The following is a 15,543-nucleotide window of genomic DNA, read 5'->3' as shown; positions in this document are numbered from 1 at the left end:
GAGTGTATTATAAGCTTGGACTTTGGCCTGCATGTGGGGCCATCATTAAAAAGAGGCAACTATGAGGGAAATCTTAAGGTAGCCAAAGTGACCTGCCAATGAAGCAAAAGGGAAAGGCGTAGCACCTTCAGTTGGGGATGTCCCTGGGGGACATATATGTACTTGTTGAAGTATGTTCTCCTGTCCCGCATGGAACAATCCATCTTAGCCCCTAATGGCATAGACTGTGTTCCTTGGGCAAGCAGGGTCTTCTTTTGAGTAGACCGGATGAGGGAGAGTACGTCTTGCTGAATTGTGACTTTGACAAAATTACTCTGTTTGAGGAGGTAGGGAGGTTGAAATGGAGGTTCCCTGTTTTCCAAGTAGTCAGCGTCAGCGATCCCTCAAGGTCGAGGATGATCTCTTTCACAGGTTTTATTTTTCATGGGTCCTTTGGTGACTGAGGCGTCCAGTTCTTGAGCCACAGACTCATTGGCAGACATTGCAGATGGTGTTGGAAAACAGGGTTGGGCCATGATTGCTGCACGACAGTTGTCTTTCCTTTCTTTTCTGGCATTTTTCTGCAACCAGGGGAAGACGATTTTCCTCAAAAGTGGACGTTGCCTTTCTGACAAGTCTTCACCAGGTATCCCTATCCTGGTCTGCTGTCTTCCAGTGCATTGTGTTGATGCCACATCTCTTGATGTTTATCCTGAGGGTGTCTTTAAAGTGTTTCTTTTGGCCTCCCCTTTTCCTTTCTCCTTTGCTAAGTTGGGCATACAGCAATTGATGGCAACCTCTTCAACCTTTCTCGTCTCCGTTCCAGAACGAAAGTAATATCGGCAACAATAACTGAACTCCAGTACACAAATGATTGTGCTGTAGTTGCACATTCAAAGGAGGATCTTCAAACAGCCCTTAATTGCTTCTCTGAAGCTTACAACAGCCTAGGCTAACTCTGAACATAAGCAAAACAAAAGTTCTCCACCAGCTGGTCCCCGGTCAATCATCAGATCCAGCAAGGAAGATCTACATTGACAAAGAAGAACTGGAAAATGTAGAATACTTTGTCTATCTGGGCAGCCATCTCTCACAGAGGGCAGACATAGACGTCGAGATTCAGCACAGAATTCACTATGCCAGCCTAGCCTTTGGCAGACTGTCTTGCTGGGTGTTCAACAGTCACAACATCAGAACACAAACTAGACTTTTAATTTATAAACCAGTGACAATCCCACTCTCCTCTATGGCTGTGAGACTCAGGTGACTTACAGAAAACACCTGAAAAACCTGCAAGGCCAGCACCAGCACTTTCTTGGGTGGATCCTCAAGATAAAGTGGGAGGATCATTGCATTAATGTCAGTTTCCAAGTAGTATTCCTCCTTTCCTAATAGTGTTAGTTTTCCCATTTCAGTTTCCCAGGCAGTAGGTAGTTGTAAACTTGAATTGAGAGAACATCAAGGCTCATTTTAACTGCCTCTGGTTCAAAGCGTGGGCCTTAGGAAGGTACTCAAGGTACTTGTGCTCTGTAAAAACCTGTACTGGGTGCTGAGTTCCCTCAAAGTGATGACTCCATTCTTCAAATACGGTTTTGATTACAAGCAGCTCCTAGTCCAGTATTTCATAGTCCATCTCTGTGGGGGTGAGTTTTTGAGAGTAGAATGCATAAGAGTACAGAACTGACTGTGGTCCAAATAGCTGTGAGAGTGCTGCCCCAAGGCCTAAGTTGGATGCGTCTGCTTCCGCTGTAAAAGGGCACATTGGGTCAGGGTGTGCCAGAATCACGGCCATGGTGAAGGTGATCCAAAAGCAAGCTGGACTTCAGGCAGCCACATGAACTGAATGGCTGTACGAAGGAGGGAAGTCAGTGGGGCTGTTTGTTCAGAGAAGTTTGCAATTAATTGCCTAGAAAAATTCATAAAGCTCAGAAAGCACTGAAATCCTTGGAGGGTCCACCTCTGCTGTCTGGTTGTGGATGGCTTTCACCTTCTTCAGGTCCATTTGAATGCCCTACGAGGAGATGATGTTGCATAGAAATTCAATGGTGGTCTGGTCGAAGGTGGACTTCTGTAGTTTGGCTTACAAACGATGCTTCCATAGTCTCTCAAGGACAGAACAGACATGATGTCCGTGCTGCTCAGGGTTCTCAGAAAACACCATCAAGGTAGATGATCACACACTGGTCCAGGATGTCCCTGAACACGTCACTTAGGAAATGTTGAAATGTTGCAGGGCGGGGTATTGGTTAATCCAAACGGCATTCCTAAGTATTCAAAGTGCCCATATTGGATATGAAAAGCGGTTTTCCATTCATCCCTAGGTCTTATTCACAGTAGATTATATATCCCTCAAATATCTAGTTTAGTGACGATCCTGGTAGCCTTCAGGTGGTCCAACAATTCTGGGATGAGGGGCAGGGAGTACCGGTTTCAAATAGTCACCTGTGTCAGTGGATGACAGTCTACACAGAGGTATGGTGACGTATCCTTTTTTTTGCACAAAGAGGACTGGTGTCCCCACTGGAGTGGTGGGTCTCTGAATAAAGCCCCTGAAGAGACTTTCCTGGTTATACGCACATGGTGTCTCTAGCTCTGGTTTAGACACGGCGTATATCTATCCATAGGGCACCTTTCCCCTGGGTTATAGGTCTATTGGACAGTCATAGTCCCTGTGAGGAAATAACAAATCCACATTTTTCTTTCCAAACACATCCAGGTAGTTTTGATACTTGGGGAGCCCGAGGTTCTGGTTTAGAGCTGCTCCCTTCTGGTTAGCCCCTGTTGTCCAGGGTTTCACTTCTGTCATCTGTGGAGGGGCTGGATGGGGTTGGGAGTGGGCAAAGCTGATCTGAGCAAACTTTTAGGACAAGGCAGTGAGTGGCCTACGTGTCAGTTACCAAGTTGCAGGCAGGAGAATAGTAGAGGGGTTGGGATCGAGTCAAGTCAGGATACCAGGAAGTCAGGGTCAGGGACCAAGTTGCAGACAGCAGGCAGATAGCAGTGTCGGGGCCAAACTATGGTCAGAAGCTGGACTATAGAATCCTCAGCAAGGCAAGGTCTGGAGCAGAAGTCACTGGTTAGTTCTGCCTCATTACCTACCCTGGATTTCACAATCGTGATCTACTGTAATGTTAACAAAAAATTAAATTAACACTAACTGCCAGAGAGCACAGCACTCAGAGGCTCAGGGAAGATTATGTGCTCAGCCTGTCCCCTTTTAAGCCTACACTTCAAGTTCAATTTTTACTTCTAAAGAAAATCTGAACCTGCATTTAGGATCTTATTTAAAGATCGGGTGTCACTGCTCATATTGACTTCTGCTGTGTGTACACGGCTTCTTCTCTCAAGATCAGGCACTTGGATACTAAAATTGGCATGATCTCATACATAAATGACCATTTTACAAACCCGCAGGCAATGCCTATTTGAATGTCTAAATGCAAGGGATAGATGTCTTATTTAGGTGCCCAATTTATGTGCCCATCTTTGAAAGTTGAGCTTTGCTGGTTCCTTGGCTGCTGCATCTTCCCTGTTTCTGATGAGAGGGAGGATGGTTTCATATGATGAAGTCACTGGTGGAACTCTGGGGATTTTGGATCTCTTCCCGCTCTGCCACAAATTTCCTGTGTGACCTGGGGCGAAGGACTTAATCTTCCCTGTGCCTCATTTCCCTATCTATAAAACAGAGAAAGTACTTCCCTACCTCACAGAGGCATGTGAGGCTAAAATCCACTCATGCTGGTGAGCTGCTCAGATACCATGACCTCACAACTGTTGGCATCAAACTCCCAAATCTTCCCATATTCAAAGTAGTCACCATCTTCCATTACTTTCAATAGGCCTGAAACCAAACAGTCTTTAGTCAAGGTGGCCACTATTCCATATGGTAAATAGGCCCAATGGCCTGTGATGGGATGTTAGATAGGGTGGGATCTGAGTTACTACCAAGAATTCTTTCCTGGGTATCTGGCTGGTGAATCTTGCCCACATGCTCAGGGTTCAGCTGATCACCATATTTGGGGTCGGGAAGGAATTTTCCTTCAGGGCAGATTGGAAGAGGCCCTGGAGGTTTTTCGCCTTCCTCTGTAGCATGGGGCATGGGTCACTTTCTGGAGGATTCTCTGCACCTTGAAGTCTTTAAACCATCATTTAAGGACTTCAATAGCTCAGACATAGGTGAGAGGTTTATTGCAGGAGTCGGTGGGTGAGATTCTGTGGCCTGCATTGTGCAGGAGGTCAGACTAGATGATCATAATGGTCCCTTCTGACCTTAATATCTATGAATCTATATGCAAAACTGCAGGGAAAGCAAGGCTGCCCTCAGTGAAGATGACTATCCTCTGCCATTGTCTTCAATGGAACTGAAGTCAAGGTGCCCTCAGGAAGATGTCTGACATTCTGTGAGTGAGCCGTTGACCAGGAGTTATGAGGAGATGCGGGAATGTGAGAAGCAGGAGGGGACTGAGAAGGTGCAGGGGAGAGTCTAGAAAGTTCAGGGAGATGTGGGGTACATGAAGGTTTTGAAGAGACAAGGGAAATCCGTGTGCAAGGAGGGAAACTGAGGGCTTGCAGAGGAATGTAAAATGCAGGTGGAGACTGGGAGGAGGGGAGGCTACTTGTGTCAAGGAGTCGGAGTGTTTGTGAATTTTTTGAATTAGCCTTGTAACAAATCCCACGTGGGTTGTGGTTGGGGAGAGCCTGTATGACTGTGTGACTGGATTTGGGGGCAGAGGAGTCTGCATATATGAACTGATCCTGGGGGGGGGGTGTCAACAAGTGTTTATGTATTGGCTTGATTTTGAGGGCAAATCTAGTGTGTGTGTGTATGTGAGAGCGAGAGCGAGAGAGAGATTTTGGGGGGCGCAGGCAGGAGTGTGTTTGATTTCTGTAGGCAGGGAAAAAGTGTGTGTGAGTGTTTCTGGTGGGGTAAGCAGGAGTATGTAAGCAGGTGGGGTAAGAGTGTGTAAGAAGATGAAGGTGGGAAGAGTATACAGAACGAGGAAGCATGAGAAAGGAAAAGAGTGTTAGAGGGAGAAGGGAAGAGAGATTACTAAGTAGGAAGAAGAGAAAATCACACAAGAAAAGCAAAGTGGAGGGACGCAAAGGAAATATATCAATTCTTGCACAATGTAGGAAAATGAGATGGAGGGGCAAAAAGACAGAGGGCAAACTCGTACAATAAATAGCAGTAGAAAGGGAACGAACAGTGAAAGGGAAAAGAACAAATGAAAGGGAGACAAAGTAAGCTTTAAAAGATTTACTGAATAGAAAGAATTAGATGCAAAATGATGGACTGAATAACCCAGTCTAAAAAGGGATGTGATTGAAGTGAGCTGTGGGGACAGAAAGTAGGCTGGGGGAAGCCCTGTCTGTCTGTCCTGTCTCTTCCCTGGCTTATCTTTTTTTATGTTCAATGAAATCTGGACTTGGTCCCCATTCCCCAACTTTTTTTTTCTGTGGTTGCACTTGTGGGTGGAGAGGGTGGGAGAAGTGGTGATGAAAAAGCTGATATGTGAGAGTCTTGCAGCAAGGAAAATGGATCTCTCTCCTGTGTCCTTGGCATTTGGGCTGCTCAGACTGGCTACAGGCATTGCCCTGAGGCCTTCTCAGATTGCATTACCTGAGCCTTCATGGAGGGGAATGTATGCTTTGGTAAACCATCCCTGAAACCGCCTCCAAGGTAAACAACTATCCTGGCATAAGAGAGGTTAAGTTGCAGTTTGGGGAACCAGAGCCTGCTGGCTATCCCTGAGCTTCCTAACTAAGAATAAATCAACCAAGTCTGTAGCACATAGAATCATTCCAAACTTGCTTTCAGATCGTTCCTATGCAATGCTTCCAGAACACGTGTCACTCCACTTGCGCAGCAGTATGGTTAGGGGGCAGTGAAGTTGTAAAAGGAGGAATCAGAGAAGGAAAGGAATTGTTTGATGGCTGGATGGGACTTGATTTAAATTAAACCAGATGGTACCCAGGTAACAGACAGTTCTGTTGTAATATTTTATGTCACACTCCCCAGCCCCACATGATTTCTTTGTCAAGATTTTATGGCCCTGAAATGGGACAGTCCCTGGTGGAAAAGAGGTGGTCTGGAAGGAAAGTTCTTCCCCACCTTCTTCTTAAGCATCCAATGCCAGCCATTGTTTGGAGGCAGGGCACTAGATTGTCCCCCTCACATCTGTGCTGTATCTCTCAGCTGGAACCAAAGAGGACAGGCAGTTCTCTGCAGACCACTAATGGTCCATGTGCTACAGCCTGGGAACCCCTGTCCTAGAGGAGGTCTGTGTCCCCCTCACTTACTCATCCTCACTGCCATTGCAAACAGCCTTTGTTGCCAGGGTCATATCATATGCTGGAGGGGGTGGGCACAACGAAGGAGGTCAAACAGCAGATTCCTTTGATCTGTATGGCTTTTGTGAAGTACCCGCCTCTGGTTAGAGTACTCAGCTGCCAGTTAGCAAGCTGGCTGCTTCAGTACCTGCCACCTATTGACACGGGAAGAGCTGCCTCGTGTGTGCAGATAATGTACAGGAGTCCTATGTGGTTAATATTTCTGAGCAATTGTACTCATATACAGTGTATGTAAGTGGGCTTGGGACCCCTCCCTGTTCTCTTCAAGGCCACGGCAGTATTTTGCATGTAATAATACTCGGCTAAAGTTCAAAGCTTGCCATCCACAGATAAACGCTACAGTACCTCTAATTATATGTTTTTCTTCTCTTTTCATTTCAGACTAAGTCAGAATTCACAGTTGAATTTTCTGTCAGTGACAGCCAGGGGGTAAGTATGACTTTTTTCATTTCATGATCTGAGACCGGAGAAGCATGGAGTGGGACTGGGAGAGCACCGGCTGTTGAGGAGTTCACAGCCACTGCAATCCCAGCCTCTCCCTGAAAGGGGCATTAGAGAGTGAACAGGAGAGCACTGTAGCTCATGATGTAGAAATGCAGATGCAAGTCTTTTTACCATTATATAAAAGCTGTGGAGCTGCAGGGAGTAGTGGAGAAGCACTGGCTCAGGAGATCTTGCAGCTACAATGCTACCATCTCTTAGAAGGGGAGCTGTAAAGAGTGGAGTGGCTGCACTGATTACTGGGGAATGGAGAAGTACTTTAGTCCCAGCATCTACCAGCAGGGGGTATTGTAAATCCCATCAGACCTCTGGCTGTTGGGGCTCTAAAGAGAATGATGTACAGTAGCTGTGGCTCTTGGGGAGTGACAGCTGCTGAAATTTTAGTCTCTTCCTGCCTGGATCTTCAATTCTGCATCTGTCCCTTCTCTGAAATCCTTTGAAAATGAGGAATGTACCCAGTGGCCTAATGCCAGCTGTATGTTTTTATTCTTCTGGCCACAGGTGATCAAGGGGACGGTGAATATCCAAGTGGGAGATGTGAATGACAATGCTCCAAGGTTTCACAATCAGCCCTACAGTGTTCGCATTGCAGAGGTAGGAGCCTGGATTTCCTCTGGAGAGACCTTTTTCCTGGATACTTTTTCTTCTTCTGGGCAGAGCTTGCCCATTTGTTTCAGTTAATTGTAAAAAGAGCAGAGCTCTCTATCCAGCTCTATAGTGATGGTAGTGGCCCTCTGGGGTGTTTGGTCTTTTCCACCTGTCCTGTCGTTGGGGTTCAGTGAAGGATGAAATCCCTGAAAGTCTAGGCCTTTTGTTCCAATGGGTAGTAGCGGAGTGATAACGCTCCATAGGCAGAGTATATCTGTTGGGAAAAGGCAGGTGGAGGAGTGGGCTGTGAGCTCAAAGAAATGTAACACACACTCCATATGGGGCTTTAACTCAGGAGCAAGCTTTGGGAGAGAGTGAAGATTGAAAGCAGCCCAAAATAGGAATCTGTTTTTTGCTTCTGCTTTCTTTTGGGGACAAAGGAAGCGGCGTCTCCATGGAGGCTATTTTGTGTAGAAGTAAATGTTCCCTCAAGCCTTTTTAGATTAGTGGCAAACTCTGGGAATGCTCTGCCTGAATGGCTCTGCCCTCTCAGCTATTTGGTCTCCTTGTAGACCTCTCTGTAGTGATGAGATTCTTTTCCCTGGGAGAAGACTGTCGTGCTCCTTCCGGGGTGGCTTGGCCATGCTGACTGCTGGGAAGACGATAGCTCCTATATGTGTCGCTAAACTTGTGTAAAGTTGTGTCAACTCAGTCAAGTAGCATGGTCAAGGAACTTCTCACTCTGGAGATTTCGGGTTGATTTCAGGGTTGTTGGGTACAGCCGAGCAGCCAGTCTTTAGTGAGGGAGAGGATGGAGACCGACAAGCTGCACCATGGCTGGTACTAGTCTTAATCAAATGATTAACAGTTTTGAAATGGAGAAATGACTGATGGAGCCTTCTCCCTGTCTGATTCTGGGCCCTGCTATTCCCAGACTAGGGGAGCCCTCTCCCTGTCTGACCCTGGCAGGCTCTTGTTATTCCTGAAGCATGCTTCTGTGTGCAGATAAGGGAGTTCATCAGTGTATGTGAAACTGAGCAGTCTTTGATAATTGAGAAGTACAAATTATTGGATTACAAATGGTTGGTTAATATGCTGGCTGCAGGCTCCATGCTGTGCTGGAGTTTGGATCTTTCACTGTCCCTCTCCTGTGTGGGTGAGTTTCCTTCAGTAGGCTGTTCATGATAAATTGGCCTGGAGTTTGTCTCCCATTTGCTTTGTCTGCTTCTATGTGAAGCAAATAATCTGAAACACCTCTTTGAGAATGACAGTGTGTCAGAGGCATTTCTTTTCCTTTTTAAGTGTAAACTTAAAAAAAAAAGTCAGCAATAGTTGTATAACCCATTCGCTGCTCCCTTTTTATGCCCAGACCTCTTGAAATGAATGAGGAGTGACTGGATCTCCGTCCTGCAGATCCTCTGTACGGTGATATGTCTGAAGGGGAGGGTATTTTCGTAGGTCTGCGAAGTGTACTGGCAATCCGTGTGAGAACTTCATGTCCTGTCTCCATAAAGCCAATCTAGGATATGGGAAAGGAGGAAATTGGCTTTTAGGTGACTTCACCTAAATCCTTGAACACACAGACCCTTGTTTTCTATTGCTCTCCTTCTCTTTTCAAACTATTTCCCGATCTACAGAAGCAATGTACTTCCCCCTGGAACACAGGTAAGACTAGAAGAGAAGGTTCCCTCCTCCTTCTCCATCCCAACGTCACCCCATAAAACCTGTTAAAATATTTTATGATGTGTATTAGAAAGAGGGCTCCCTCCTGGTCATGGAGAAATGAATGGAAACTACATTTCTGTACCCATCTGGAATTGATGCTAGATTAAGCTTCTATATTTATATAATTGGAGCAACCATGCCATTTCTCCTCTCCCTTGTCACCTCCATCTTGAGAACTCAGATCATAAATTCAGATATATGGAAGGCTGGAGATTTAACTTACTGGTATCAAGTATGGGGAGGAAGGAGGGCCAAGGTTCAGGAATGGATGTGAACGTTAAACTTGGTTGGGAAAAAGGCATTGTGGCAGCAGTGCTGGAAGAGACAAAAAAATAATCTGTCACACTCTTTCTTTGCTGTCCTCTTCTGGATATGAGCCACCTGCTCTGTAGTGAGGTGTCTTTCAGCCCATCTTGCTGGTTTTGGTTGTAGTTAGCATCATGTTACTCACAACAGACCAACACTGACCAACACTGAAACTTAGTTTTCAGAGCTCATGCTTTTTTGGAAATTGACCTAATGTAATTAAGTGTGTTCATGTGCCAATTTGTAATCTCTGTCCATGATCTTTAAGCAAGGACATGGATCAAAGGTAATGAGCCACATACTCATCATCCAGCCAGTGTCCTGAAAGCACTTCTGTTCTTCTATCAGGAGATAATATTTCCATGGTGCCTTTTTAATGTGTGGTAAAGTACTGAGAAAAAGGGAGGGTGTGCTTCTTTGGATCCAATAGGGCCTTCTAAAGTTATCAGTACGCTAGAAAAGTCATCTCTATTGTTTTTCTCTTTTCCTCCGTAACACTGCTGGTGGAGTCATTTCTAGCTTATTATACTACAGGTTCTGGTGGCCCTGGGAAGTCACAGTCTGGCTTCAAGCTTACACTTTTTTGTTGAGGGTGTTTTCATTTTGTAGTAACTTTGGGTTGGCAAGAACATGTCCTTCTTCCCACCACAGTATCACTTTACATTTTCTGAAGCCTGTCAGTTCATCCCTGTTCATGTGGGAATCCTGGGGGGAGGAGTCGCATGCCCACCTACTGGCCAGAATAGAGCAAGCAAGAGAGATGATGCCTTCTCCTTTTTAAAGCAGACAGTTGAATGTGTTGATTAGCTGTGTGCTGCTACAATCACCGGGTGCTTAGTACCTAGAGCTGCCATTGACTTCACAGGGAGGTGTAAGTTCTGTTCACCTTGGAAAATCAGGCCCCTGGCACAAAAAGGTGGCTTTGCTTCATGCAAGGTACATTGCTTTGAAGTGCCCAATGTTCCACTGAAACAACGGTAGTTCCAAGGAATGTGGACACATAGTTGCTATGGGACACAGCTGTGGAGGGTATTAGCAAACTCCTCTCTGTGATAATGCTTTTGATAAACAGTGAGGTTACTACTAGTCAGAGACGAGCCCTGCCCTAAAGAACTTATGATCCAAGTTTAAGACCAGACGTAAACAGACACAAATGGGACTGGGAAGTTGGGGAGGAAGACTGGGCTAACAAATGCGAATGCGATTTCCCCTAGATTAGCTATTGGCACACTTCATAGATATTGAGGGTTTTCCCTGGTTCTGTTCCTGTATTTATTTTGAGATAAATGAACATCTTGGTAGCAGTAGTCCTAGCTAAGAGATGGAGCAGCAGGGGAAGGGCTATTTAAGCCTACTACCATTGTATGGCAATAGAGAATTCAAAAATAATGTGCATAAATAAATGGAATATGAAAAAAACACCCTTTAAAAGTACTGCTTCTGAATAGGTATACCAGTGCCTTAGAAAGCCCATTTGTTTCAAGAATGTAAATTATTTGGGCATGAGCCATGTAGTGCAGTTTGTGAGTGCATGTGAGTGAGGGAATGTGTGAGTGGAATTAGTGGGGAAGCAAATGCACCCCTTAACATTAAGCTCCGTGTGTTGCTCTGATTATTGGACCGGCAATCACGCCTCTTTGCCTTATGCTTCGGTACAGTGCCTGTGACCTGGTGGTCTTCAGTGCCTGTCATGTCTTAATTACAACACAGTCACCTGTTTGTAATAGCAGAGCAGGTGTGTGTGTTTGTGGAAGGAGGGGGGTCTCTCCCCCAGCCCCTAACTATGCTGTTCCAGTGCAATTATCCATTTTATCTGGGCAAAAGGGCCTGCAATTCACTTGTCAAACTCTAATGAGGCAGCACGGATGCTTTCAAGTCTGTAAAGAAAGGGGAATCCAGCTAGAATTGGCAACTTAATTCACCAAGCTGGCCTTGACAGACCTCATTAAGTTCCCATGTATTCATTTCAGGCTAATGGCTGTCATGCTGACTGCTGTTTGATTTGCTATAATAGACTTTTATGGTTTTCCAATTTGCTAAAACGTGTTTGCCCATGTCTGTGCCCCGCAGTGCTTTGGTAGTACATTAGTTAGGCACCCACGTGCATGCCACACTGACCTTCAGGGTTTGTTCTCTAAGATGCATTTTTTCACTGTGTTCTCCTTGCCCCTACTACAGAGAATCATAGGGCTGGAAGGGACCTTGAGAAGTCATCAAGGCCAGCCCATTGTATTGAGGCAGGACCAAATAAACCTAGACTATCCCTGTTAGGTGCTTGTCCAGCTTGTTCATAAAAATCTCCAGTGACAGGGGTTCCGCAACCTCCCCATGAAGCCTATTTCAGAGCTTAGCTACCCTTATAGTTGGAAAGTCTGTCCTAATATCTAACCTAAATCTTCCTTGCTGCAGATTAAGCCCCTTACTTCTTGTCCAACCTTCAGTGGTCATGGAGAACAACTGATCATTGTAGTTTTTTAACAGCTCTGACCATATTTGAAGACTGTTATCAGGTCCCCCTTCCATCGTCTTTTTTCAAGACTAAACATGTGCAGTTTTTTAACCTTTCCTCATAGCTCAGGTTTTCGAAACTTTTTATCATGTTTGCTGCTCTCCTCTGGTCTCTCTCCAATTTGTCCAATAATTGTGGCTCCTAGAGTCGGACACAGTACTCCAGATGAGATCTCACTAGTGCTAAGTAGAGCAGGACAGTTACCGTCTGTATTTTACGTACAACACTCTTGTTAATACACCCCAGAATGATATGAGCCTTTTTCGCAGCTGTGTCACATTATTGATTCATATTAAGTTTGTGATCCTGTATAAGCCCCAGATCCTTTTCAGCAATACTACTACCAATCAGTTATTCCCTTTTTGTAGTTGTGCATTAGTTTTCCTTCCTAAGTGTAGTACTTTTTACTTGTTTTTATTGCATTTCATCTTGTTGAATTCAGACCAAGTATCCAATTTATCAAGATCATTTCGAATTCTAACCTTGTCCTCCAAAGTGCTTGCAACCCCTCTCACTTGGTGTCATGGGCAAATTTTATAAGCATCCTCTCCACTCCATTATCCAAGTCATTAATGAAAATATTGAATAGTACCACCTGCCCCAGGACTGACCCCTGTGGGATCCCATTAGATGCGTCATCCCAGTGAACCATTGATAACTACTCTTTGAGTATGGTCTTTCAACCAATTGTGCACTCACTTTAGAGAAGTTTCATAATCTCTTCCTCCCCCCCCCTCTGTATTTCTGTTTCCACTTTTCCCAGAATTTGGATTTTAAATAAAAAATGTATAATGCTGAGATCTTCCTCTGCCTATTCTGTGTTGTCTGGAAATAGACGTGGAGCATCAGTAAATGCCAGAAACCCAGTTTCATGCATGAGATCTAGCCAAGCTTTGGGATTGTCCAGACTCTGGTGGGGAATAGTGGAAGTTCCTGGATCTGAAAACTCTTGTGTATCTTTAAATGTAAGCTAGCCATCTATCTCTTCATTGTACATAACATGTAGGAAAATAAGTCTGGTCAGCCAGCCTGACATGGTATAATGATTCTATGTAAAACAAGCTAACAAAGACAGAACAGAACCAACACTTATTTCTAGAGTCTGGTCTAGGTATGGTACAAGGCTAGACACAGAATATTTCCTGTAGGTACATCAAAGCCTCTCCAGTTCAGTCTGCATATACGTAACTTTCAGGGGCAGGTGCCTCCCCATTTACTGGGTTATTTATCACATTCATGATGGGAGCCTCTGACTTTATAAAATAGTGTGGTTCTGCACACTCAGATTTTGTGGCTATTAACTCCATATGTATTCATAATCAACAGGATTAAGTCTTCGGTCCTGCAGGTTCCATGCATAACATCTGTAGCTGGTGAGCTAACTGGTTCAGTGGGGAGCATGGTTAAACCACAGTAGGTCTGGTAGCCCTTAGCAGAAGGCATTGGCCTATATTCTGATTTCCTGTAGAGCCAATCAGTGCTCTTAATTTCCCACTGTCCTGAACTACTCTTACCTTGCTAAGCGTGCCATGGCTCTCTATAATCACTGGGGAACTGAGAGTCCTGATTGGATGACAGAAATGTCAGTTGACTGTTTCCTTTCTGGCTGAACCTTCCATGAGGACTTTTCCAACAGGGATTTTCTCTTCTGTAGCAGCAGTTTCCCCATCTTCTTCTTTAACATAAAAACATAAGAATGGCCATACTGGGTCAGACCAAAGGCCCATCTAGCCCAGTATCCTGTCTTCTGACAGTGGCCAGTGTCAGGTGCCCCAAATGAAATGAACAAAGCAGCCATTCCTTGTTGCCCATTCCCTGCTTCTGGCAAACAGAGGCTAGCAACATCATCACTGCCCATCCTAGCTAATAGCCTTTGATGAACCTATCCTCCATGAATTTATCTAGTTCTTTTTTAAACTCTGTTATAGTCTTGGCCTTCACAACATCCTCTAGCAGAGAGTTCCTCAGGTTGACTGTGCGTTGTGTGAAAAAAATACTTTCTTTTGTTTGTTTTAAACCTGCTGCCTATTAATTTCATTTGGTGACCCCTAGTTCTTGTGTTATGAGAAGGAGCAAATAACACTTCCTTATTTACTTTCTCCACACCAGTCATGATTTTATAGACCTCTTTCATATCCCCACTTAGTCGTCTTTTTTCCAAGCTGAAAAGTCCCAGTCTTATTAATCTCTCCTCATATGGCAGCCGTTCCATACCCATAATCATTTTTGTTGCCCTTTTCTGAACCTTTTCCAATTCCAATTCTTTTCCAATTCTATATCTTTTTGAGATGGGGGCAACCACATCTGCATGCAGTAGTCAAGATGTGGGTGTATCATGGATTTATATGGAGGCAATATAATATTTTCTGTCTTATTACCTATCCCTTTCTTAATGATTCCCAACATTCTGTTTGCTTTTTTGACTGCTGCTGCACATTGAGTGGATGTTTTCAGAGAACTTATCCACAATGACTCCAAGATCTCTTTCTTGAGTGGTAACTGCTAATTTAAACCCCATCATTTTATATGTATAGTTGGGATTATGTTTTCCAATGTGCATTTCTTTGCATTTATTAACACTGAATTTCATCTGCCATTTTGTTGCCGAGTCACCCATTTTGAGAAATCCTCTTGTAGCTCTTCACAGTCTGCCTGGGACTTAACTATCTTGAGTAGTTTTGTATCATCTTCAAATTTTGCCACCTCACTGTTTACCCCTTTTTCCAGATTATTTATGATATGTTGACTAGGACTGGGCCCAGTACAGACCCCTGGGGGACACCACTAGTTACCTCTCTCCATTCTGAAAACTGACCATTTATTCCTACCCTTTGTTTCTTATCTTTTAACCAGTTGCCAATCCATGAGAGGACTTTCCCTCTTATCCCATGACTGCTTACTTTGCTTAAGAGCCTTTGGTGAGGGACTTTGTCAGAGGCTTTCTGAAAATCTAAATATACTATATCCACTGGATCCCCCTTGTCCACGTGCCTGTTGACCCCCTCAAAGAATTCTAGTAGATTGGTGAGGCATGATTTCCCTTTACAAAAACTACATTGACTCTTCCCCAACAAATTATGTTCATCTATGTGTCTGACAATTTTGTTCTTTACTATAGTTTCAACCAGTTTGCCCAGTACTGAAATCAGGCTTACCAGCCTGTAATTGCCGGAGTCACCTCTGAAGCCCTTTTTAAACATTGGTGCCACATTAGCTATCCTCCAGTCATTTTGGTACAAGGCTGATTTAAGTGATAGGTTACAGACCACAGTTAGTAGCCCTGCAATTTCACATATGAGTTCCTTCAGAACTCTTAGGTGAATACCATCTATCTGTTCTTGGTGACTTATTACTGTTTAGTTTATCAATTTGTTACAAAACCTCCTCTAATGACACCTCAATCTGGGACATTTCCTCAGATTTGTCACCTAAAAAGAATGGCTCAGGTTTGGGAATCTCTCTCACATCCGCAACTGGAAAGACAGATGCAAAGAATTCATTTAGTTTCTCCGCTATGGCCTTATCTTCCTTGAGTGCTCTGTTAGCATCTCGATTGTCCAGTGGCCCCACTGGTTGTTTAGCAG

The 15,543-nt window shown here is 44.4% G+C and overlaps 1 protein-coding gene across 1 annotated transcript in view; it reads left to right on the top strand.

The window, feature by feature from the left end:
* CDH23 (cadherin related 23) overlaps positions 1 to 15,543 on the top strand; it is a 510,961-nt gene that overhangs the window by 120,674 nt on the left and 374,744 nt on the right. The window contains exons 5-6 of the mRNA XM_084634348.1: positions 6,712 to 6,759; positions 7,333 to 7,425. Coding sequence (XP_084490474.1) covers positions 6,712 to 6,759; positions 7,333 to 7,425 — 141 coding nt within the window. The remainder of the gene's footprint in view (positions 1 to 6,711; positions 6,760 to 7,332; positions 7,426 to 15,543) is intronic.

This window comes from Lepidochelys olivacea (genome assembly GCF_965140295.1).
Source record: "Lepidochelys olivacea isolate rLepOli2 genome assembly, chromosome: 7".
NCBI lineage: Eukaryota > Metazoa > Chordata > Testudines > Cheloniidae > Lepidochelys > Lepidochelys olivacea.
This window is presented reverse-complemented; position numbering and strand designations above follow the sequence as displayed.